This window comes from Vipera berus (genome assembly GCF_964194415.1).
Source record: "Vipera berus genome assembly, chromosome: 13".
Taxonomy (NCBI): Eukaryota; Metazoa; Chordata; class Lepidosauria; order Squamata; family Viperidae; genus Vipera; species Vipera berus.
This window is the reverse complement of record NC_138216.1, coordinates 1,472,293-1,495,957: the sequence shown is the minus strand read 5'-3', so window position 1 is coordinate 1,495,957 and position 23,665 is coordinate 1,472,293. Positions and strand designations below refer to the sequence as shown.

Genomic DNA, 23,665 nt, shown 5'->3' with positions numbered 1-23,665 from the left:
CCCATCGTCTCCTCCCTCCGTTACAGTGAGAAACAGGGTGCTTGTTGTTTCTCTCCATTTACTCTCCATGTCTAAAAATGTCTTAACTGGATCGGCATCATTGCATGTGCTTAAAATCTCCCCAGCTACCTCCATTCACCTCCCATCAAATTAAGAAAAGAGCCGATTTTCCAATAATAAGGATTCTCATTTGAGATATAGGCTAAAACTCATAGTATTTCCTCCTGGCAAACTCTTGTAATTTCACTAGGGTGTAAAGAGGTGGAACCTGGTGACGCTCCTCTGGTTTGTAATAATTGCACACCCTAAACAGGGCACTTGACTTCCCCCCCCCCTTCATAACTACAGCACGGCAGCCTAACCTTAAGGATGTGAGGCTCTTTGTTATTCGCACCACACACAGACTGAACAATGGGCTGTGGTGGATTCCTGGGTTTGAACAAGTGAGCCCTGGTGGCGCAGTGGTTAGAATGCAGGATTACAGGCTGACTCTACATTCCCAGTGCCAGGAGTTCGATCCTGACCAGCTCAAGGTTGACTCAGCCTTCCATCCTTCCGAGGTCGGTAAAATGAGGACCCAGATTGTTGGGGGCAAATATGCTGACTCTGTAAGCCGCTTAGAGAGGGCTGTAAAAGCACTGTAAAGCGGTATATAAATCTCAGTGCTGTGGCTATTGCTATTGAGATGGGTAAGAGTTAGGGAATCTTTACTCATGTGAAGTCCTACTCCTGATAGACAAGGAGGAGGGCTTGAGTAGAGTTTGCAAGCTAGAATTAGAATTGTTTCCCCCCCCTCCAACGTTTGAATGCCCACATCCTTTTAGAGCCTTTTCAGGAGATCCTAAAATAATACTTTCTTAAAGCTTTGGGGCTGCCTCTTCCACTATAGTAAAGATTGGCAGTGGCGGTGATGGAGAATGCTAGATGTTCTAACCTAGCTAGGAATTGATATTTCCTTCACCACGTGATTCTCTCCCTCGAGTCTTTTCTGTTAGCCACTTCCCTTTTTTCCCTCCAGACCCATCTCTGTTGTTACTGGAGGGTTTAAGAATGGACTTGGGCAACATGCCAATGCAACCTTCTTTCTGATTTTCTTGAAGGCAACGTGTGAACGGGGGTTTGCAGCCATGGAAGAGACCCACCAGAAGAAGATTGAGGACTTGCAGAGGCAGCATCAGCGAGAACTGGAGAAACTGAGGGAGGAGAAGGACCGTTTGCTGGCTGAGGAAACAGCTGCCACTATCTCTGGTAGGCCTAAGGCAAGAGAGTGCAGAAGACGCGGAGATGCGTTTTTCCTACAGTTGTGTGTAGGTAGTCCTCAACGTATAACTGGCTGCTTAACCACTGTTCAAAGTTACGATGGACCTCCCCAGAACTACGTATGACCTGTTTACAGTTACGACAGATACACGGACACAGACACTCTGTGATCATGTGGCCACAATTTGCAATATTTTGTGTGTGTGTGTGCTGGTTTCAAGCGTTTCCTTCCAGTTTCTGCTAAAAACCGCCCATGGGGGAGAAAATTAACATGGCATTTGCTGACCACAAGAGTGTTCACTTAATAACAGCTGCAAAAAAAATTCTTAAAATCCGATCTGGCCAAACGATGCCTCGACTTACAACTGCATTAACTTAACAGCTAATTCCGGGCTCAATTCCGGTGGCCAATCAAGGACCCCCAGTAATTCTCCCTTTCCTTTCCAGCCATAGAAGCTATGAAGAACGCTCACCGGGAGGAACTTGAACGGGAGTTGGAAAAAACCCACCGCTCCCAAATTAGCAGCATCAATTCAGACATAGAAGCTCTGCAGAGACAATACTTGTAAGGCTCTCTTGGCATCTTCTGGGGTTGGTTGTCCGTGTCAAATGTTCTTTGCCCTCTGGATCTACATTGGTTGGATTCCGTTGTGCATGACTGGCATTTTGGATACTCTAAACTTGTATGCAATCTATGATCATTATCTCAGCGTACACACACACACACACACACACACACACACACAATCTTTTCCCTGTCTTCTAAAGCTATCCAGGTGGGGCGCAACACTGTCCCCCCAAGCTGCTAATGGCTCATTTTCCTTCCCTATTTCTAGACTCCAAAATTCTTCTGTTTGTAGTACATTTTCTTTTTATTTATGAGCTGCTCCATAAGCCCTTGGCTGCAATGGGGACATATTTTCTGCAAGTATATGTGTGTGTACACACACACAAATACCCTCATAATTTATTTTGAGGATGTCACGGAAGGGTAATAAACAGATTTATTGTCACAGATGCACCCAAAAAAAATTGACCTAAACTGAATTTATAGATTTGTACTTTAGGAGAAATGAATTCCTCATGTCTGATTTGGACCATGCTAAGTTTCTAAAACTTTACAGATAATTTTTGGGAAAGTCAGTTAAGGCTTTTCTCAGAAAAAAAAACGTGTATGACCGTCCCAGTTTTCTACTCTCTTCATCCATTCTCTGTACTTGATTTCTCCCACCCTGCTTCCCCAAATTAATTTTGCAACACAAACCAGCAAGGAGAGAAGAAAACTCTACTAATCAATTCCTGGAATTTAATAAATACTCTGTTTGTTTTTTGCTTTTTTTTTGCTCTCCTTTCTTTGTACATTCTTGGAAGGGATATTTTAAAAGCCTTAAAAGAACAGAAAGAGGAGAGGGGAGGGAAGCGGGAGGGAGGGAAGGAGAGAGAGAGAAAGAAAAGAAAAAGAAAGAGAAAGAAAGAAGGAAAGAAAGAAAGAAGAAAGAAAGAAAGAAAGAAAGAAAGAAAGAAAGAAAGAAAGAAAGAAAGAAAGAAAGAAAGAAAGAAAGAAAGATTTTATACAGATTTTGACTCAGGCCACTAAAAGTAAATTGGTGTACATTTTTGGAAAGGAGAAATGATTTTGGGTTTTGCTGTACTGGTGATTAAAAACAAGCATGATTGGATTGGGAAAGAGTTTCTTTAAGGGCTGAGTGAAGGGAATAAGTCCTTGGAAGGTCTGGGAGGAATCAAAATTTATAGAAAAGAAAAGAAAAAATAATGGAACGGAATGGAAAAATAGAGTAGAGTAGAGTAGAATAACACAGTTGGAAGGGTCCTTCAAAGTCAAAGCCTCTTTCTGCTTTGTCCGGCCATCAGGGAGGAGGTGCAGTCAGTCCAACGGGAACTGGAAGTCCTTTCGGAACAATATTCGCAGAAGTGCTTGGAAAACGCCCACCTTGCTCAGGCTTTGGAGGCGGAGAGGCAGGCCCTCCGACAATGCCAGCGGGAGAACCAGGAACTCAACGCGCACAATCAGGTGAAGCTTTCTTGTGGTCTGAGACAGTTGCTCTAAAGCGGGTGTTTTTCGGCCACTTTAAGATGGGAGGACTTCAACTCCCAGGATTCCCGAGTTCACCGTGTTCAAGAGTTCCTATAATTTTTTTGGGGGGAGGAGTGATGTGATGATATACACCTGTTAACTCTGCATGCACAGTGAGGTGAAAGATTCCTGTGTTCTGCAAAAATTGATGTAAAGGTTTCCTGTATTGGATGATAAAGTGGTGGTTTGTTGGCATAATTCTATTTATTTTGAACAATAGTGTGCTTGTGGCTTCCTCATAGGAGCTGAACAACCGCCTGGCTGCAGAGATCACCCGAATACGGACATTGCTAACTGGGGAAGGTGGCATGGAAACGGCTGCCTCTCCTCTCACCCAAGGCAAGGATGCCTATGAGTTAGAGGTGAGTTTGTCTATAACTGTTGAAAAGCTCAGAAATCCCTTCCTTCCTTCCTTCCATCCACCTTTTATATTTTTTCTTGATACTCGTTTACTAAAAGGTGTATCTTCTTGACTTTCTCCCTTGCAGGTCCTGTTGAGAGTTAAGGAATCAGAAATCCAGTACTTGAAACAAGAGATCAGCTCTTTGAAAGATGAATTGCAAACAGCATTGAGGGTAAGAATTGAGATGCAGGGATCACCTTAAAACCGTTAACAAGTGATTTAAACCTTCTCATTTGTACACCTTTGAGCTACAGCAGTCATCTTTAAAACTATGCTTTAGATCAGAAGTGTCCAGCTTTGGCAACTTTTAGGTATATGTACTTCAGCTCCCAGAATTCCCCAGCTAACATGGCTGGCTGGGGAATTCTGGGAATTGAAGTCAATTCCAAGTCGCCAAGGTTGGACCGCTGCTTTAGGTGATAGCCTAAGGCAGGAGGAACCAGGAGGATGGAGAAGAGTCAGGCCAAAAAGGGACACCTTTAAGTGCAGATGACAAACAAAAATGTGTTTTAATGAGATCCTGCGAAGGTTGGTGAAGGCGTTGAACTAATGGCTGTTGAAATCACTAGTCATCCCAGCTGTCTCCTTTGGGTGGCCCAAGGAGACCGAAACTCCAATTGTCTTTCGTCTTTTCTCCAGGATAAGAAATACGCCAGTGATAAATACAAAGACATCTACACAGAGCTCAGCATCGTCAAAGCCAAGGCAGACTGTGACATCAGCAGACTGAAAGAGCAGCTGAAGGCAGCCACCGAAGCCCTGGGAGAAAAATCTCCCGAGAGTAGCACCGTGTCCGGATACGGTAATTCTTCACTGGTTCTTCATTTCATATTTCAGGATGCTGAATCAAAGAAGGGTGGGAATCCAATGATCTTGGGAAATTTTCCTGGAAAAAGTTGCCGCACATTCATTGTTGCAAAGACTACTCTTTGATATCTCCTTGAGTAGGACTTGGTGGGTTCAGGAACCTAGAATTAGAATTAGTGGTAACATTGGATTACTTGAGGGAGGGATATGTATATTGGGGTGTTGTTGCCTTGAAGGGAAAGAGGCTGAGGTAGTGACTTTCTTTTAACTATGTTTGCTTGGGAAACTATGACCTGCAAGCTTTCAAAAGAATTTTATTGACTTCCTTTCCTTCTTACCTACCTAGATATTATGAAATCGAAAAGCAATCCTGATTTCTTGAAGAAGGACAGGACCAGCGTTGGCAGGCAACTAAGAAATATCAGGTCAAAGGTGAGTTGATGTGGTCTTTCCATCTTCCCTGCAAGACATGGTTGGATCTTCTTAGGTTAAGCTGGGAAGGCCCTGGAGAATACTTGGATGGGGGAATCCATCTGAGAATTCCAAGGCTTTGGGCTAGCTTGAGAAGCCAACCCAGAAGAGAGCAGAAGCAATTTGCTTTCCTAAGTCCACCAAAAAAATGCAGCCAAGAACATTCATTCTTTTGTGCTTTTGAGTTATAAGCAACACATTTAAAGCATGAGCTTTTAGGACAGTGTTTCTCAAACTTTGCAACCTTAAGACAAGTGGACTTCAACTCCCAGAATTCCCCAGGCAGCCATGTTGAAGTCCATTTGTCTTAAAGTTGGCAAGTTTGACAAACATTGCTTTAAGGGAACATAGTTTTCAATAGTCCACAAGGGTGGACCTCTTTATAAACATCCGAACCCCAGCAAAATTCACAGAAAGGACCGGCAGATTTGAGAAAAATGTTCTGTCGTTTATTAATTAAGTTCCCATTGGTTTTGTTGGTATCCTGCCCCTTTCTCTGTGTACTTCCTGCACCAGAAGACCTAGTTTAATTTCCTTCAGGTGCAGCTTCCCTTTATTACTGATCTGTGCTTTTAATTATTATGGGGTTTTTAAAAAAAATTATGGAGTTGTTGATTTATGGAGCCATTTGGTCTTGGCCTCTTCCTTAAAGTCGTGTGAAGAAAGTTGTTTGCATTGCGACCCATGATAGGATTTATGTCTTTCTTGTTTTTGTTCCTTGTCTTTGCTTCGGATAACAGTCGGTAATTGAGCAGGCTTCATGGGATAACTGAAATGCACCAGATTCCAGGGTCCCTGCCATGTAGGTAATCCATCTACCCACCGGTTCAACGATGCTACTTCTCGGAGGTTGCAGTGCACAAATGCATGTTCTGCTGAAGTTTCCGTAGCTAATAAGGTTCTTCCCTCCATCCACCCACTCCCCAGAAGCTGTGGGACTTGGGTTGGGTAGAGCAGGGACAGACCCCTCATGCCCCATCAGTGGCTGCATCCACCCTTCTGTTTCATCTTGTCTTCGCTGACATCCATCAAAAGTTTTCCTTGCCATCTTGGCTGACATGTGGGGAGCTCTGTGGAGCATGAGAAGATGCCTGCATGTTGACTGTGCATGCTTCCACTGACCACTCTTCAGCGGGCACAAGTTTCCGAGTGAAGAATCACGTTTGAGTCCCTAGTTTTGGATAAAAAACTGTCAGCAAATAGACAGTAGTTGGCGCAGTGGTTCGAATGCAGGCTAACTGCCCACTGCTAGCTGTTCGATTCTGACTGGCTCAAGGTTGACTCAGCCTTCCATCCTTCCAAGGTCGGTAAAATGAGGACCCAGATTGTTGAGGGCAAGAGGCTGACTCTGTAAACCACTTAGAGGGAGCTATAAAGTACTGTGAAGCGTTATATAAGTCTTAAGTGCTAGCGCTAATGCTATTGGTGGAGAGCTGGTATTGTTTGCACAAGGAAAGTATTCCAGTTTTTTGCAATTAGAAATTACTGTACCCATTAAGATGTGGTGGTGCCTCTATCTTGGTACGTGTGTGTGTTCATATATATAAAATGTAAAATTATATATGTGTGGGTACATGTATATGTATAATTTTAATTGAAATTTTAAAAAAGATTAAAACTAATAATAACAACTAATATGAAGAAAAAGAAAGAAAGCAAAAAATACAAGAAACGGGGAAAACTTGAAGAAAAAACATCCTCCTAGGGTTTTTACTGATTTTCCTCTGTCTGAATTGACACATAGCACTGGAATTTTTGGTTTTGACCTTGTGCAATCAAATCAAAGGGCTAAAGCCTAATCTTCTCTGATTCATAAAGGAGATAGGACATTCTGCTCTTACCACCATGAATGAGAGAGCCAGGATCTTGGCTCCTTAGGGGGGGAAAAAATCTGGACATTCCTTCTGTAATCCCAGTTCTACAAGAGACCCCCTCCTTTATGAAGTATTAATGCATTGTCCCATAGTGACATTGGAAAATGGCCGTGGAGCAAAGGCGTTATAGGGAAAGGACAACTTCCTAGGCCTTGTGGAGTTGAAGGCAACTCTAGGGGGTCACTCTAGTTAGCTGCGCCTGTGGTCATCTTGCTCTTTCTCCATCAGGTACCGATTCTCCAGTAACCCCTCTCCATAACGGTGCTTTTTCTTTCTTCCGCATGATTTTAAACCTGAGGATTTTGTCTCTTGCTATTTTATCTCCTCTGCCTGAACATCTCTGTGTGGGATTTGGTCCTTTCCACCAGAGCGGTCTTTCATGGTCGGCTTTTTTCTTCTCTCCCCTCTCCAGAGTTTGAAGGAAGGTTTGACGGTGCAGGAACGCCTGAAGCTCTTTGAATCCAAGGAGTTGAAGAAAGACTAATGTTCTCCTCCATCTCCGTCTTGGCCAAGTGCACTGCCTTGTTTGACGCATCATGACACGAGCATCCTTCTTCTTTCTTTCCCCACCTTTTTGATCTTTTTTTTATGACTATGTTTCGCTTGGCCGGGAGTGGGAATTTTTTTGGGCGCCTCCCGATGAACAGACCGAGCAATTCCAGACCATTTTTTCTCTCCACCATCAAAGGGATGAAAAAATCGTTGTTTCTCAATCTCATCAATTTTAAGATGCGTGGACTTCTGCTCCCAGAATTCCCCAGCCAGCATGGATAGCTGGGGAATTCTGGGAGTAGAAGTCCAAGCATCTTAAAATTGATAAGATCGAGAAATACTAGATTAAACAGATGCCTTGACAGTCCTGAATTTAAAAGTCCTTACTTTGGGCAAGAAGACAGGGAGAGATTGAAGATTTTCCTCCCTTAAATATATATATTTATCTCTTTCCTAGTGTATATCCACTACATTAAGTGTCAGTATTAAGGCTCAACAGCCTATTATAAGCTAGCCCTGTTTTACTGATGTGTTGGTATCACAACAGGGCCCTGGGAAAGGGGGAGGGAGGACACACCTCCAGCTTAGCTCCACCAGTGTTGAAGAGTAACACAGCACTTAGGCGCATCTTTTGAGCCATTCTGAAACAAACTCGGCCTGGCAAAGCAAGCTCCCCAACACCCTTGGATGATTGACAAACACAACAAGGGGGAAAGAACACTTTGAGCTATCCTTGATATTGTGTGGTTTGCAGAGCTTCGGTCCTTTGTGTAGCTTAGCAATCTTCTGGATTTATTTTACTAAGCCAGCTTAGAACCATGGTTAAAGGGTGGCAGATTCCACCTTGGTCAGGATCTTGGAAAAAACATAGCCTTTAAAATGGCTAGCCAATCACTGTCCTCTTCCAGTTGGGTTCACCTTTTCTCCTATTCTCGGTGGGTTTTGTGCATCCATCCAAAGCTTTCAAGACATTTCTCTCATCTGCTGAGGACAGAGAAGCTGGTTTTTATCCTCACTTCTTAAAGGTGACTTTTAAAGAAAAGAAAAATGGATTATATTTGTCTTTGAGGACCTATTTGGGTCCAATTGCACCATGCAACAGTGGTACAAAACTGTAAATAAAAGGAGAAAGGGAAGCAGAGGTTCTGACTTGCACGAGAGGTGAGCTTCCCACGCAGCAAAGGGATTGGGGAGTTTGATTTAACAGTCCTAACAACAATAGGAAAGGTGTCTTCTGTAAATTCCGGCAGTGACTGTGCAAGGGATATTCCATTGCAAAGGGACCGTTCAAAGGAACACCTGAAAATGGGTTTGGAGTGCTTTCATCCACTTGAAATGAAGGGACTTGATTGTCCCTCCCGTATCTTGGGCCCACCCACCCCAAAAATGCAATGAATAGATTGCTTGATGCACTGGGATCCAGAATGTATATACAACTTTCCCAAGAAAGGCACTGGGATGGATTAAATGTCTTTACCAAATCCGATGAACAGAACACCTTGGAAGTGGGTGCTTAAAATTTCAGCATTAAAAAGTCGCCAGCATTATGAACAAGCGTTTCCCTCTTCTCCACATTGCAGATGATTAGAGTGTTCCAGCCCAATTCTACAAATTTGAGGTCACTTAAGATGGGAGTTTTTGCTCTTACTGGGTTAAGTTTCTGCTGCTTACGTGGACTATAAACTGTTGAACTTTGGGACAAGCCCAGTTGCAAAGTCCTGCTAATCTCAGCGAGGGTTGGTCCATTTCTTTTCTCTGCATGCAGCTTTTAGAATTTTTAGACACCTATGAAATAAGTTGTTCCAAAACAGAAACACCTGTTTTCTGCAGGTAGGCCTGAAGCAAAAGGATACCTTAGCATGCACTACCTTAAAGGCAGCTGGAGAATGTATGAATTTCAGGCTCCTGGTTGTGTTTGACATGCCACAACAATAGTATTCTGCAAAATGTAGCTGCCGCGAGTGGCTTAAGACTTAGGAGATCTCATTTTTACTTTAGAGGTTAGGCTCTTCTCCTTCACGACTTGTGGCTCTCCTAACTCCGAGCAGTCTTCCCTACCTGACTGCATATTGTTGGTTGAGGGTCTAAAAGTGTGTTTCAAAGTAGGTATGGCAGCCCCAAAGCAGTGGTTAGGATTGGTGTGTGCATGTTGGCATTTGGCTAAAGAAGATGCGGTGGTGGCATTTGTGCCTGAAATGGTATTGCAGGCCTCTGTTTTCCTCTCCCCTTCACACAGGCGAGGTTGAATTGGTGTTTCTCAACCGTGGCAACTTGAAGTTCTCTGGCTGGGGAATTCTGGGAATTGAAGTCCAGATATCTCCAGGTTGCCAAGGTTGAGAAACACTGGGGTAGAAGAATTTAATTTTTCTTGCATGATTTTCCTGCAACTTGATAACTGTCAGTGGGCTAACCAAGGGTCTCTGGGAAAAATCCCTGCAGCTCATCCCATCTCTTTCTCCATAATGTCCTGATTCCAAGATGGTTTCTTAAAACACGGAAAGCGATTATTTGAAAGACGGGCAAAACCACCCCACCTCCATTCGCACAAAACTGACTTGACTGCTGTGAGCAAGGGGCTGTCCCTACGCAACCAAGCCAGCGGGTGTTTGGGAAAGCATGTGTTTCTTGAATGGCTCTTTGTACTTTGGAGATTTAAGAGAAATGTGCATTCTTGATGGAGGTTTAGCACAGGTAGATGTACTGTGCAAACACCTGAAATACGGCTTTTGGGATGTTGTCCATGGCCGATCTTGTCTTTTTTCCCCCCTTATTTCAAAGCAGGACTCTCTGTCTTTTCTTGATGCCATTTTGCTTTCCTTTTTTCCTGCTAAGAAATAAAAGGAGGATCGCTTGCGCTGATCCACGAATCCGAGCAGGCTGCTTTTCCTATGACAGAGGCTGCCTTCAAGCAGCCCTGTGTGGTGTTTCGGGGGAAAAAAGTGTTGCTTTTTGTAATGACAACATACTTGATTAGAATCCCACTGGACTTCTTTTTTCTCCATTTCAATGGTTCTTATTCAGTACTTTGTTGTGAACACTTTAAGCACATGCATGCTTATCTTTCCTTTGTAATTTCCCCATTTTTTTAAAGCTTTGTTATTCTCTAAAAATAATTTAAGACCTGTATAGTATTCAAAGCACGCCATGTAAATATTTATTATGCAAAAACTCGTGGAGGGTTTTATGGGGCGACTTTCTTTTTTAATCTTGTTCTAATATAGATTTCCTTTGGACTTGAAAGGAAATTAAGTGTAACCTGAAATCCTGCTTTGTTCCCTTACAGAATGTTGGTTGGTTGGTTTGAATGCTATAAATATATTTTTAAATTTCTCTGATCCTTTTTAGTTTTGGAAATGCTTCTCCAAAGAAAAATATGTACAGTGTTTTAAAACCTAATTGCTATACAGTAGTTTTCTTCCTCATTCACTTCAGTAAGCTTGTAACGCAGGGGTCTTCAAACTTGGCCCTTTTATGACTTGTGGACTTCAACTCCCAGAATACCTCAGCCAGCAAAGCTGGCTGAGGAATTCTGGGAGTTGAAGTCCACAAGTCATAAAAGGGCCAAGTTTGAAGACCCCTGTTGTAACGGATAGTGGTGCAAATAACCCGGGATATGCAGTTATGTTGCAGTAAACTCAGTTTAATGGACTCATAGGAAGGTGTTTGTTAGACCTGAATGTCCATTAAATGACGAATAGGATTGTATGTATGCATAGAGTGGCCAATGGATTTTATCTGATCGACTGAAGGTCCAATAAATTGAGCATTCACTGCATGTTCACTGAACAAATGGGTGACGGTAGCATCTCTTAAAGTCATCAAAGGTACACCATATTGTTGCACGTTAACCCTGTGGCAGATTAAACCAAGCAGTTCTCCGAGGAAATTAAGTAGATGTTGCTTCTCACCGTTCATAAATTTGAATTTTGCAGTTCTGCACTGTGGTCACAGCATGGCAGTATACAGCTGCTGTAGTTTTGCTATCTCCCTTTAAAGTTACGCTATGGTACACCCCAATGGTGCTTCCAGAGGGGAAGAATTTGAGCCGGTGACTGACCACAAGAGCTGGGAAATAGTCCTAAAGTACCTAAAGGGGAAATCTTGGTTTTGCCATGGAATTAGCTATGCCATAACTCTGCACGTGTCAATAAAATTTGCTGTTAACAGTGGATCTGGGTGATGAGGAATAGGTGTTATTTCCTTGTTTTAATGGAGTAACACTATCACTACTTTCAGCGTAAGAAACAACCACACATAAATGTCTACATGCCACTGTTGTTGAGTGGCCGAAGAGACTGCTGACCTGTTCCTACCACGTGAACCTATGTGAACCTGAGGGAGTGGGAGGCCGTGCATATAGCCTGCAAGGAGGCCTGTCCTCATGCGCTACTCATGGCCGCCTTATTTCAGGTTTCTGAGGCCACCATGTCTGTAGTCTTAAGTCCCACGTCAGCAGCATCACCAAGTCAACCATAGCTGATTGGATCGCCAGGCCATCTGAGAACTGAGTGTGGGGATGACTAATTCAGTATTTCTCAACCTTGTTAAGAATTCTAGGAGTTGGAAGTCCACCCATCTTAAAGTAGTGAAGGTTGAGAAACACTGCTCTAATCCACACCTTCCAGCAAAAAGGGTCAACCAACAGTCCGTTCAAACCGAGGACTCCCAGCAAACTTAGCTGCTGAACAATGAATGCGTCCTCCCTTTTTCTCAACGAATGTGTTTTGAATTTAGTGAGATTCCGAATGGCGTCTTTTCATGCTACTTCCCTCTTCAGCTGTTCACTGTAGAAGTATCACTTCGGTCACAGTATTTATTCCTTACAAACCTTGTGTGACATGCTAGGGTTCCCATGGATGTAGCTGATGATTTTGTAAATATAATTACTTAACTATACATAAAATTATATCGTAATAAACTATTTTTGCACCACCCTTGATATGCTGTAATGAAGGTTTTTTGGTAGATGGAGATGACACGGCCTTCAGAATTACTGCTTAGATGTGATTTTATTATAAGTCTGGCTTCCCCATAAATGTAACAATTGCTGATAAGTGGAACAGAGTATATGCTGCTGAACTGTTCCAAGTATGGCAAAAAAAGGAGAAATGGAAGTCGCAAAAATAAAATATTGATCAAACTGCCCCACTCCAGACCCTCTTAGCGGTAGGTGTAGTTATTTCATAACTTGGCTGTTAAAGAGTCCCAAGATAGCACAATAATTCCATTCATGCTTGCTCTCTGGAACCACAGCTTTAATCATTAGAAAAACTAAACAAACAGAGGTATTTAGACCTGACAACGTATTCAACTATTAATATAGTTACCTCCATTTCTTCCAAAAATTCTCTTGCAATCTTTCTCATCAGTAATATAATTTTAAGTAACAGCAAGTTAAAGCCACCACTCCAAATATCCTTTGACACAGAGAAATATTTAAACTAATCATACTTATGGCTGGATGTTGCCTCCTAACGCAATACACCATGCAGTGAGACAGTTCTGCCTCTCTCCACATTTTACTGCAGGTTCTTATGTTCCAGAATTCAGATCAAACAAGCAACACACAGAAATTCAGGACTTTAGCTGCTCTTTGGAAAATAAGATAGTTGTTCTTAAGCCTTCCTGAGCCTTTTCTCTCTTTCAACTCAGATGTGAGACCTGATTCCATATAAGAACACAGATTAAAAGTAACAACTTAGAATGTTAACTTCCCAAATGCAGGAAATGTGCTTATAAAGATCGGCGTACAATTCCATCTTTGTATTCTGTTCTGCAATAATGGCAGCTTTATATCCCTTCTTAATAAAGTCTATTTCAAGCTCTATTCCTTGGAAAGTAAATTTACTGAACACTTAGTACATTGTTTGCGTATTTTCTGACTTGCTTCTTATCTTTTAAGATAATTATGTCCTTATATAACATGAGAAATTTTGAACCAAATGCTCCCAAACTTTTTGCCATGCTGTATTTTTTGTCCCAGAATTAGCTTTATCCATCTTCAATCCCAGTTTTCTCATGTTTAGGGAAAAATGTATAATTAGCAGGATTGTAGTTTTCCCAAATCTTTTCAAATTCTGCTAGAAAAATGTTCACCAAAGCCTGGTCTTCTAGCACCAGCACATTCTCTCTGTTGGCCTGGATTGCTTGTGTGGTCCAGTTCAAAGAGCCGGTGATCAACACTTTCTTGTCCACGATGGCAAACTTATGGTGCATGTAGCCACTGTCCTGATCATGGCGTACCTGAATCCCTTTGAAAGAAGAAAAAAACCCACTCGGTCAGAACCAAGGATTTGGCTGGTCGCTCAGCTGGGTTTGGGAGAGTCGCGTGACGACGAGAGGCATACAAATTTAACAATCAGTAATTTACGCAGACGGGTCTTTACAACCAAACCATCTCATCTTTCAGTCTTTTATCACCCACTTTTGTCCTCTTGCTTTAGCTCAAATCTATTTTTTCCTTCTTCCACCAATTATCCGGTAAACCCTTTCCACCTCATTGTTTATTTTCATGTTTCTCTTCACCCCCCCCCCCCGCCAGTGTGACCAAAACATCAGGATGCAAGGGCTGTTGTGCCTTGCACTCATGTCCAGAAGGACCAAGCTTGTCCAGGAGGACTCAAAAGACAGCAGGGAGAGCCTGATGCTCTTGACCCACCCATGTTTTCCCTCTCCCCAAGGGACAAAATAACCCACCCTTTTCACTCCTTTTGACCACATTCACATTTAGACACCACCAGCAAGTAAGACTTGGAACGCTCCATAGGGCTATTGGGCAGGGAAGTTAAACCAACCCCGGAGGTGGATTGCTTTCCCTTTTATGACCTGAAAGGGGATGTCCTAAACCTAGGCATGTGTTCAGATGTAGGGTTTGGGGTTCAAATCCTTTTGCCTGCCCTCCAGCCTCACTCATTACAACGTCTCCGCTTGCTCACTTGCCATTCTGTTGCTGCTGCTTCCTGAACAACTTCTTAAGGGTTCATTCCAATTTTCTGTCTCTAGTCTAGATGGTTGGTTGTATTTGTGGTTTTATTCCTCCCTCTTCTTGATCCCCCCCCCACCAGACACCAGATGGGCGTCCCACCCAATGGCTTAAAGCAGGGGTCTCCAAATTTGGCCACTTTAAGACCTGGGGACTTCAACTCCCAGAATTCCCCAGCCAGGCATACTAGGAGGAATCCTGGGAGTTGAAGTCCACGGTTGGAGACCCTTGTCTTAAAGGAGCATTTCTCAACTTTGGGCCAATGGAAGAGAAATGGGCCAACTGACCAAAGAGAGAAGCAACCTAGAACTAAGGAGAAACTTCCTGACCGTTAGAACAATTAACCAGTGGAACCACCTGCCTCCAGAAGCCGTGAATGCTCCAACACTGGAAGTTTTAAGAAGAGACTGGACAGCCATTTGTCCGAAATGGTAAAGGGTTTCCTTCCTGAGCAGGGGGTGGACTAGATGACCTCCAAGGTCCCTTCCAACCTCACCATCATCATATTATCTCCCAGAATTCCCCCAGCCCCGCCCATCCATCTCCCCGCCCTGATTTCCCTCCTCCTTCCCTCATTGGCCGGCGCGCTCCGGCTCCGCCCCTCGAGCCGCGGCTCCGCCCCTCACCGGCTCCCCTCAGCCGGCCGATCTGCGAGCCGCGCAGCGCCATGTAGTCGGCGTCGATGACGAGGCGGACGCAGACGCCGCGGCGGTGCAGGAGGGCGACGGCGCGGCCGAGCTGCGGGCTGGAGAAGGCGAAGAGGCAGAGGTCGAGCGAGCGCCGCGCCGCCAGCACGTGCACCAGCAGGCGGGTCAGCGCGCTCTCGCCGTGCGGCAGCGGGCACACGCAGGGCGCCCCGGCCAGCAGCTCCTCCGTGCACGTCACCCTCGAGGGGAAGAAGATGACCTCGCTCGCCGCCGCCCGCCGCCTCAGCAGCCGGCCCAGCAGCACCTCGAGCGCTGCGCCGAACCCGACGGCCAGCACGACCCGCCACATCGCCGCCTCAGGCCGCGCGCCGCACGTCCCGGTCTTTCCCGCCTCCAGAGGCGCGCATGCGCTCCCCTCGAAGTTAAAGAAGCGCGCATGCGCCACTTCTCACCTTTTTGGGGGGGGACCACGCATGCGTTCTCTGCCCTGGCAATCGCTATGCCAGGTGAGCTTCAACTCCCATCATTCCCAGACGGAATTTTTTCCTTTTAGGCCTTGTGGGAGTTGGAGTCGATATGGAGGGACATGGCCAGCCCCTCTTCTAACTGTCTTTTAATTTATCTTGGTTAAAAACTAGCTTTAACTATGATTGGGAAGGAAAATTAGTGACAATTATAGAGGAAAGAGCCTAGGTTTCCTGCATATTTTGGAACTTTTAGTGGAAATACTTTTGTAAAAAAACTTTGCAAAGCAAAACTTCTGTGCTTCCTAGTACATGTTAAATATTAAACATTTGATTAAAAAAAGATTTTTCTCTGGGGGAAAAAACCTTTTATTATGTGCATTTTATACACATATTAAATAAAAATTCAACACAAAGCACCATGAATTACACAATGAAGGAAAAGTCATAAAATATTTAAGAAATCTTTCTGAAAAGGAGTAACTATAAATATTTCAACATATTCACAAAAATAAACTTAACAAATTAGAATCTCTTATTAATCTTTCTCCCTTTTAAAAATTCCCATATAAAATATGTTCAGAATTACTTCTCTTGCCAGAAAAGATAATAAGTAGCTATGCAGTTAAAAATACAAAGAACTGAATTAACCTCATGGTAACACAAAGAAAACACTGTAAATGTTGCATTGTTGAAGTCCAAAAGTCTTAAAGTTGCTAAGGTTGGACACCCCCGATGTAGGTAGTTTTGAAGCCAAGAGCCCTTCCTTCATCCTTGGCTTTTCAGTCAGTCTACAGTGTTGCCCCAGAATATCTGAGCTCCTTCATCCCACACAAAATGAGTGGATCGACAGAGTTCCCCAAGAGTTCCTCAAGCTAGGTCCGAGCCTCCAGAGAAGTTGGACTGCGAACGGTGGACATCAAATGTGATTTGTAGGTCTTGCTCAAGCCTGTCATCCAGAACTTCAGAAGCTTCACATTATCCTCTTCAGAAGCCCCCAGAATGCTCAGCAACTTCTGGGTATCTTCTTTGGGCCTGCTGTCCACCTTGGTGAACTTGAAGAGGACCTTCACTTTACTGCAGAAAGAAGAAAAAAATAGTTAGTTGCAGACCAGGACCAGTTCTTTTAAAAATGAAATTTCTGAAGATCACACGGCACACCTCCCTTTCTTCAAGGAAGCATGCAAGAACACTCTAGAAGGCAACCACTTCTCAAGCGAAAAGTCCACCTTACTTCATCCACTCCTCCTTCAGGCAAACGAGGCATTGGTCCACCACATCGACCGAGAGGTTCTGATTCATCAGAGCAGCTTCAATCTTGTTCAGGATAGTCGGACCAACTGCAAATGGGAAGAAGGACTTGAATATCATCCACTTTTTCCATCCTTATTTCTTAATCGCCACTGCCCTGTTCGGACACCCCTCCATCTTTTTTTCCCTCTCTCCTGCATTGTTATCTGCACAACAGATGCCTTTCAAAGTGACAAAGTATGTTTCTTTTCAAAAATTTATAACCTAACTGCTTTCGGTTCTGAAGTCGCACAGTGTTGCGACTCTCTACCCAAAATGGCTTGAACTAAATAAACACGCTTGGCTCACCTCTGTCTGCTGCCAGAGGGCTGCCGCTGGTAACCGCAAACTCGTATTTACTGAGGGGCTGGTCGTCGTCGAAGAGGACAGGGTAAAGGCTCGACCGTGTGGCGGGGCGAACTTCCACCAAGACAGCAAACTCTGGAGCAAAAAACAGAATTTCTTCATAGCGCCATCCCCGGGTTTGTAGGAGCAGTAGAGAGAGCCATCCCAAGTGACTAAGACGCTACTGTCCCTGCATCCGGAGCATCAACCTACAGATAGTCTTCAACTTACGTACCCGTTTGAAGTTATATAACAGCACTGGAAAAAACGTGCAACCAATCCTCGCTCTTAACCATCACAGCAACCCCCAGCCATGTGATCAAAACTCAGCTGCTCGGCAACTGGTGGGGACTGTAGGTTTGATTGCCATCTGCAACATTCCCAAGTGGCTTCTGACAAGCAAAGTCAGTGGGGGAAGCCGTATTCACTTAATGACGCTAACAACTGCAGTGATTTACCTGACAACCACAGCAGTAAAATCCAGCGGGACTCACTTAGCAACTGCCTTGCTTAATGACAGAAATTCTGGTCCCAACTGTGTTCGCAAGTCCTAACCCTGACCATCAGGATTTCCAAGACAAGCAAAGGGTTACCAATCTTGTCTACCAGCCCAGGGAGGACAGAGAAAGAATCACTCTTACCAGAGGACAAAATGTGAGGCGGGATTTGTACTTGAGGACCCAGGCCCAAAAAGTTACACCGGTAAGCCTCCTCATACTGGTCGCTGTACGGGATGATCCGGACGCAGCCAATCGGAAGCATGGTCTAGCAAAGGGAAGGGAGGCGGGTGAGAGTCCAGTTTGAACAGATTTTATGGAAAAGATGAAGCTGAAGATTTGCATTCATTCATTCAATTTGTATGGCACTCATCTTAGCTTGGTGACTCTCGCTTCCAAACAAGAACAAGAAAAACATGTTAAAATAATAAATTTTAATATCGGTAGTCTTCAGACTTACAACAGTTCATTAAGTGACCATTCAAAGTTACAACGGCACTGACAAAAGCAAATTCTGACTGTTTTCAACGCTTACGACCGTTGTAGCATCCCCTTGGTTATGTGATCAAAATTCGGACACTTAGCTACCGGCTCATAGTTATGACGGTCTTTCTGACAAGCAGTCAGTGGAGAAAGAAGCGCCATGTTTCCTACCCGCAGGACATCAAAGGCAGACTGGATGAGGTCTCGATCCTGTGCTTTCCAGATCACCTGGTTGCCCATAAGGACGTGCCAGGCCAGCATGCGGAAGGCCAACGACCCCAAGACCTGGGAAAGACAACAAATAGTTTTAAAAAGCTTATTTTTTGCTTTTAATTTTACTTTACACCAGTGTTTCTCAAGCTTGGCGACTTTTAAGAGGTCTGGACTTCAACTCCCAGAATTCCCCAGCCAGGATAGCTGGCTGGGGAATACTGGGAGTTGAAGTCCAGACCTCTTAAAGTTGCCAAGCTTGAGCAACACTGCTTTACACCATGCTTCCCAAGTTCTGGAAGTATCTGCTTTTTAATTTAATGTTTATTTATGTTTATTCATTTATCTTATTTTCTCTATGTTGCCGTGTACTTCGGCAGCCTCCTAAAACTGTCAGGATGCGGAAAGGCCATCCTCTCCTTTACCAGTGATCCAACTGGCCATTCCTTGCCTGTCTCAAATGCCGGAGGGAACGGAAGACAGACTGACTCCCGCCCGGTCCATTCCAGCTGCTGCAGTCTGCCAGAAGACCGAAATCGGCCTGGTTCTTCATTCGCCCAGATCCTTCGTGGACGTCCTTTTGGCCAGGCGATTTTCCATCTTCTTCCTCCGAGTTATCCCAGGCTTCTGATTCTTCCTCCAAATCTCGAGAGAAAAAAGATTTTGAAGGGAGGGTATCCGGGCTTCCTCCTGCACAGGGGAAGCAGGAAAGCGGCTTTTCGCGAGAGGGATTGTCCCCCCCAAAAAGGCTTTTGTCCTTACCAGCAAGTTTCTCCATCTGCACCAAGGTGTCCTCTGTCGGAGCCCCCTCCAGAAGCTTCTCCGTCAGTCTGCTGCCACAGGCCTTCAGAAGCCTAAAGATATCAGAAAGGGGTGTAAGCCCACTTGATCTGAGAGCAACCCCCCCGCCCCCCGCAAGACAACACAGCCCAGGCTTTAATCTCTCCAAATACACATTATTACATTTAGGAATAAGCAAACCACCATCATCTAACAATTTGGGAAATCATCAGCTATTTCAAAATGCGAAAGTTTGCAAAAGATCTTTGATAGTTTGCCAATTATCTTCTGGCCAAAAGGAAAAACACAAGTCTTCCAATTACAGCCCCTCATTTAGCAACTGTTCAAAGTTATAACAGCACTAAAAAAATGACTTATCACCAGCCCTTGCACTTACAACCGTTGTAGCATCCCCCATGGACCTGTGATCAAAATTCAGGTACTTGTCAACCAGCGTGATTGACAACAATTGAGCCTGTCCCAGGGGTTGTGTGGTCCCTATTTGTGACCTTCCCAACTGGCTTTTGACAAGCAAAGTCAATGAGGAAAGCCGGATTCATTTAACAACCTTATGATTTACTTAACAACTGCAGACAACTGGGGCAAAAAGATTGTAAAAATAGGTGCCACTCACTTAATAGCCTCGTTTAGCAACAGAAAGTCTGGTCCGAATTGATGTCATAAGTTGAGAATAGTAATGACTTTGGCATTCAAAAAAGTTGAATTGGAATTAGCAATATTTTGCTGTGGATAATGATAGTGAGAAATGTAAAATCAGCAGGCTCTGATGGATTAAACCTTGTACACTGATCACTTCTTGGCAGGTAGTTCAGTTAAAGTTCAGCTAAAAATTTTTAGTAACTAATCGTATCACGTTCGGGCGTCAAAATCTCATGCCCTTTCAGGGGATTCTCCCCGGGATCTAAGCAGTGCCTGGTCTCTGCACCCGGATTTCCAAGTCAGAGGCCTCCCAAGTGTATTCACCAAGCAAATGAAGTGTGGAGGCAAGCCCACAGGTTCTCGTCATTGGTGAGCGAAGTGAGCGAGCGAGCCGCATTTCCATTCCGCTGATGCAGAAAGGGAGTGAAGGCCGTGTTCATGCGTTGGGCCCGCTGCGGACATCCATACTGCTCAGCTTCAAAGACCTAGGTAACCAAGAAGCAACAATGGGGGAAAAAGGTGTTTAAAAACCCAGCTAGGCCAAAATTTGTCATTAGCCAAAACAAGCAGCAAGCCCTTAAAAAGATCTTCGGACTCTAGAAAGAGTGCAGAGAAGAGCAACAAAGATGATTAAGGGTCTGGGACAAGGAATGGCTGTGGAACTTGGTATGTCTCGTCTAATGAACGGAAGGACTAGGGGTGACAGGATAGTAGTGTTCCAACATTTGAGGGGCTGCCACGAAGAGGAGGGAGGTTAACCTCTTCTCCAAAGCACCGGAAGGCAAGACAAGAAACAACAGATGGAAATTCATCAAGGAGAGAAGCAACCTGGGGTTAAGGAGAAACTTCCTAACAGTGAGGACAATTAACCAGTGGAACTGCTTGCGTCCAGAAGTTGTGGGTGCTTCATCATTGGGGATTTTTAAGGAAAGGCTGGACAGCCACTTGCCTGGAATAGTATAGGGCAGGGGTGTCAAACTGCCGGCCTGCGGGCCGGAGCATCACGGAGAAACCGCGCCCATCCCATTGCCGGCAATGGGAAAAAGTTCCGATACGTCGCACGACGTCACATGACGTTGCAAGTTTGACATGTTTGGTATAGAGTCTCCTGTTTGAGCAGGGGGTTGGACTAGAGGACCTCCAAGGTCTTTTTCTGCCCTATGATCCTCTGTGATTCTCAAGCGTATTTAATTTAAACTGGTCCCTCCCGCCCAGCCCGCCCAGACCTTTAGAGCTTTGCCCTGCAGCTCGTCCACGATGCCCCGGATTTTCCCCAGGAGGAAAGGCCAAGAGTTTATAAGGTAGATACGGTCCATCATGATGGTGATGATGCTGTACCAGCGCTGGAAGCCCCGAGCCAGGCTGTCCTTGATGAAGAAGGTGTGGCTGAAGACGAATCCATGCTGCTCATCGCCAAAGAAGATGGGACCTTCCCGTCCAGGGCAGACCTGTGCAGAGGAAAAGAGCCAGACCCCCTCAAAGCCATCAGTGGGCACCAGAAGTTCTTATGCACTGTCCGTTTGCAACCTCCAAAACTGTGCAAAAATAAAAAACACCCCTTGGGGCATTTCTTTTTGAAACAGAAACCTTCAAGTCTCCTTCCAACCTTAGGCAAGGATGTTCTTCTGCCATTATTCTTAAGTTTTATTTATGGATTCAGTTTCTAGAGTTGCCCGTCTCAGTCCAGCACCCGGGGCAGCTTACAATTCCAAAATGATCCAAAGCTGGATAAAAATAAAGCAAAAGGAATAAATCAGCAACCCGACCCAGCTGACTTACTTCACAGCTGAGGCTGCGCACGCAAGCCTGGCGCACGATGCTGAAGAGCTGGGGGTGATTGGGGTGCTGGTGGCTGATGTACTTGATCGAGGTTTCCTTGTCGTGGCTGATGTAGCCTGGGTGGCCGACAGGAAGGGAACGACAACCCTAAGAGATAGGGAAAAAGAATAAGAAATAGACCAGGGGTCTTCAAACGTGGCCCTTTTACGACTTGTGGACTTCAACTCCCAGAATTCCTCAAGTCGTAAAAGGGCCACGTTTGAAGACCCCTGAAATGGACGCTTGGCGACACGGTGAATTCCAGACACTGAAATCAACATGTCAAAAACTGTGGCCCCAAGACTGCATGGCTGGCTAGGGAATTCTAGGAGTTGAAAGTCCAACCATCTTCCAGTGGGCCAGGTTGAGAATCCTGGAACAAAGCAACTGGAAGGACGCCATGAAGGGAGAAACAAGCATGATCAAAAAACCCAGTTTGGGTCAATGAATAGCACAGGGACTCCTGCAGTGGGGAGGGGGGACTTGGGGGGTACTCTGGCCTTATGCCAAGGGGGAAACCCACTTGCCTCACACATGTCCGACTTCTTGGGCCCCGGGCTGCTGGAATCCACGCTGGCACCTTCGGCCGGGCTGTGAGAGCGAATCCTGCTGCTCATCTGAATGCCGCCTTCCTCATCCTCCGCCTGTTCGCTCTGCCCGGGGCTGTCTCCCCCCGGAGGGCCCTGCGGCAAAGGGGCGTGCAAGACTTCCGTGCAGAAGAGGGTGCGAGGGCCGTGCAGCTCGCAGAAGTGGCACAGCACCACGATGGCATTCATGGCTGCGGCCGCTCCTGGCCCAGCTGCAAAAAGCCGAATGATCATGTCTTGATTTTGTGCAGTTCGAGATGGACATGCAGGATGCCCCCCCCGTCTCTTATTTTCCCAGCAAGAACAACAACCCTGCGAGGTGGGTGGAGCCGAGGGTGGGGACTGGTGCAAGCTGGTTTCTTGCCAGAGGTTCAAACTGGCTCTTATTTATACACATAGCTGATAGGTGGCTGGATGGCTGATTATTTTTATATACCAGGAGCCAATGTAACAGGATCCTAAAATTAGGCTGAAACAATGGACCCCAAGCACTAACAGCCCTGCAAGGTAGGACAGCTGACTGCCTGAAACTGGTCATAGGGCTGAGAGTTTGGGGTTCAGGAAGGGAGGGCTGGTCTGGAGTGGCCCCGAGTTCTTCCTCCTCCCTCTGCCATTTTCCGCACTGGAAATGCAGACACGGGGTACCCTTCATCTGAAAAATGTCCTTCGATCCAGCCAGATACACTCAAATCCCCCCCACCTGTTCGACAATCTGATCTTTCGCCATCAAAAGGGATCTGGGGTTAATGGAGCCCCTCTTCCTCTTCTCATACCAGGTTGCGCACACGATCCTACCTTTTCCCCTCCTCGGGAGCCAGACCAAGCGGCAAGTCCTGTTTGAGGTCGCCTCGCTTTTACAGTACTAAAGAACTAGAGGGTTTCGTGATGATGGGAGTGCGCATGCGCGTCTTTCCGGGGTTTTTTTTTTTTTTCTGGCGCCGCCCAAAGCGCCTGATCCGGACTGAGCGGGAGAAACCATTAAACGCCTCCTTGGAAGGGGAACCCAACCGAGCTTTCGCCTCCTTCGAAAGGCCGCGTGGAATCCAAGACTAGGCAAGGAATTAGAGCACGTCTGAACAGTACACAAGTCGCTCCTGAAACCTCTTGGAGTAGCAATCAGGCTTTCTTTGCCAACGTCTTCAGAGAATCCCCCTTGGGCTGCAATTGGTTCAACCCACCACTATTGAGGCTTCCCGAGAAGGGCTAACCTAACTGAGAGAAATGGGGGGGGGAGGAATTTCACCAGCAATTTATCCGCAGTTTCAGAAGGATGTGCACGTATCTTGGGTCCCAAAATACCAAAACCAAATAGATTGCTAATTCAAAAGGGGGAGGTAACCAGAATCTCCTGCCCGCATATTTAATTTTATAGGCTCCTCCTCTGGGGAACATGGTACGGCCCAGCAAGTCCTATGACAGTCATATGATAAAAACAATGCAGAAGTCGTCCAGTGGGGCTGAAGGGGTTAAGAGGGGAGGGGCCTTTATTTAGATTTGTAT

At 45.2% G+C, this 23,665-nt stretch overlaps 3 protein-coding genes across 9 annotated transcripts in view; 1 reads left to right on the top strand and 2 right to left on the bottom strand.

Annotated features, from left to right (window-relative positions):
- The window catches only part of MPRIP (myosin phosphatase Rho interacting protein), a 69,134-nt gene extending 56,795 nt beyond the window's left edge, over positions 1-12,339 (top strand). For 5 of the 7 annotated variants that reach the window (XM_081338009.1, XM_081338013.1, XM_081338011.1 and 2 more), the window contains 9 exons: positions 1,101-1,248; positions 1,708-1,825; positions 3,133-3,292; positions 3,598-3,717; positions 3,844-3,930; positions 4,398-4,560; positions 4,912-4,997; positions 7,323-10,852; positions 10,996-12,339. In XM_081338009.1, coding sequence (XP_081194135.1) covers positions 1,101-1,248; positions 1,708-1,825; positions 3,133-3,292; positions 3,598-3,717; positions 3,844-3,930; positions 4,398-4,560; positions 4,912-4,997; positions 7,323-7,394 — 954 coding nt within the window. In that variant the 3' untranslated portion in view covers positions 7,395-10,852; positions 10,996-12,339. Of the gene's footprint in view, positions 1-1,100; positions 1,249-1,707; positions 1,826-3,132; positions 3,293-3,597; positions 3,718-3,843; positions 3,931-4,397; positions 4,561-4,911; positions 4,998-5,776; positions 5,839-7,322; positions 10,853-10,995 lie in introns of all 7 variants that reach the window. The other 2 variants (XM_081338014.1, XM_081338010.1) reach the window with 1 other exon arrangement.
- A 134-nt stretch (positions 12,340-12,473) lies between these two features.
- Positions 12,474-16,151, bottom strand: PLD6 (phospholipase D family member 6; the record flags this gene model as incomplete). The annotated part of the gene is made up of 3 exons (XM_081337943.1): positions 12,474-13,653; positions 15,011-15,446; positions 16,131-16,151. 3 exons carry the CDS (start codon positions 16,149-16,151, stop codon positions 13,394-13,396), a joined length of 717 nt encoding a protein of 238 aa, XP_081194069.1. The 3' UTR covers positions 12,474-13,393.
- FLCN (folliculin) lies at positions 15,851-23,091 on the bottom strand. Its single transcript, XM_081338426.1, has 12 exons — positions 22,961-23,091; positions 22,106-22,377; positions 21,540-21,686; positions 20,987-21,208; positions 20,085-20,245; positions 19,083-19,174; positions 18,772-18,965; positions 18,282-18,395; positions 17,772-17,895; positions 17,095-17,226; positions 16,730-16,835; positions 15,851-16,572 (listed from the first exon to the last, which is right to left on the bottom strand). The coding sequence occupies exons 2-12, from the start codon at positions 22,352-22,354 to the stop codon at positions 16,371-16,373; spliced, it is 1,743 nt and encodes a 580-aa protein (XP_081194552.1). The 5' UTR covers positions 22,355-22,377; positions 22,961-23,091; the 3' UTR covers positions 15,851-16,370.
- Between the last annotated feature and the right edge of the window lie 574 nt (positions 23,092-23,665).

Coding starts and splice junctions, on each gene's coding strand:
- FLCN (XM_081338426.1), bottom strand. CDS start 22,354: ATGAATGCCATCGTGGTGCTGTGCCACTTCTGCGAGCTGCACGGCCCT. Junction 19,175..20,084: donor CTCCACACTTCATTTGCTTG/GTGAATACACTT, acceptor TGATATCTTTAG/GCTTCTGAAGGCCTGTGGCA. Junction 18,396..18,771: donor CCCTCCGGCATTTGAGACAG/GCAAGGAATGGC, acceptor TGTCTTTCCCAG/GTCTTGGGGTCGTTGGCCTT.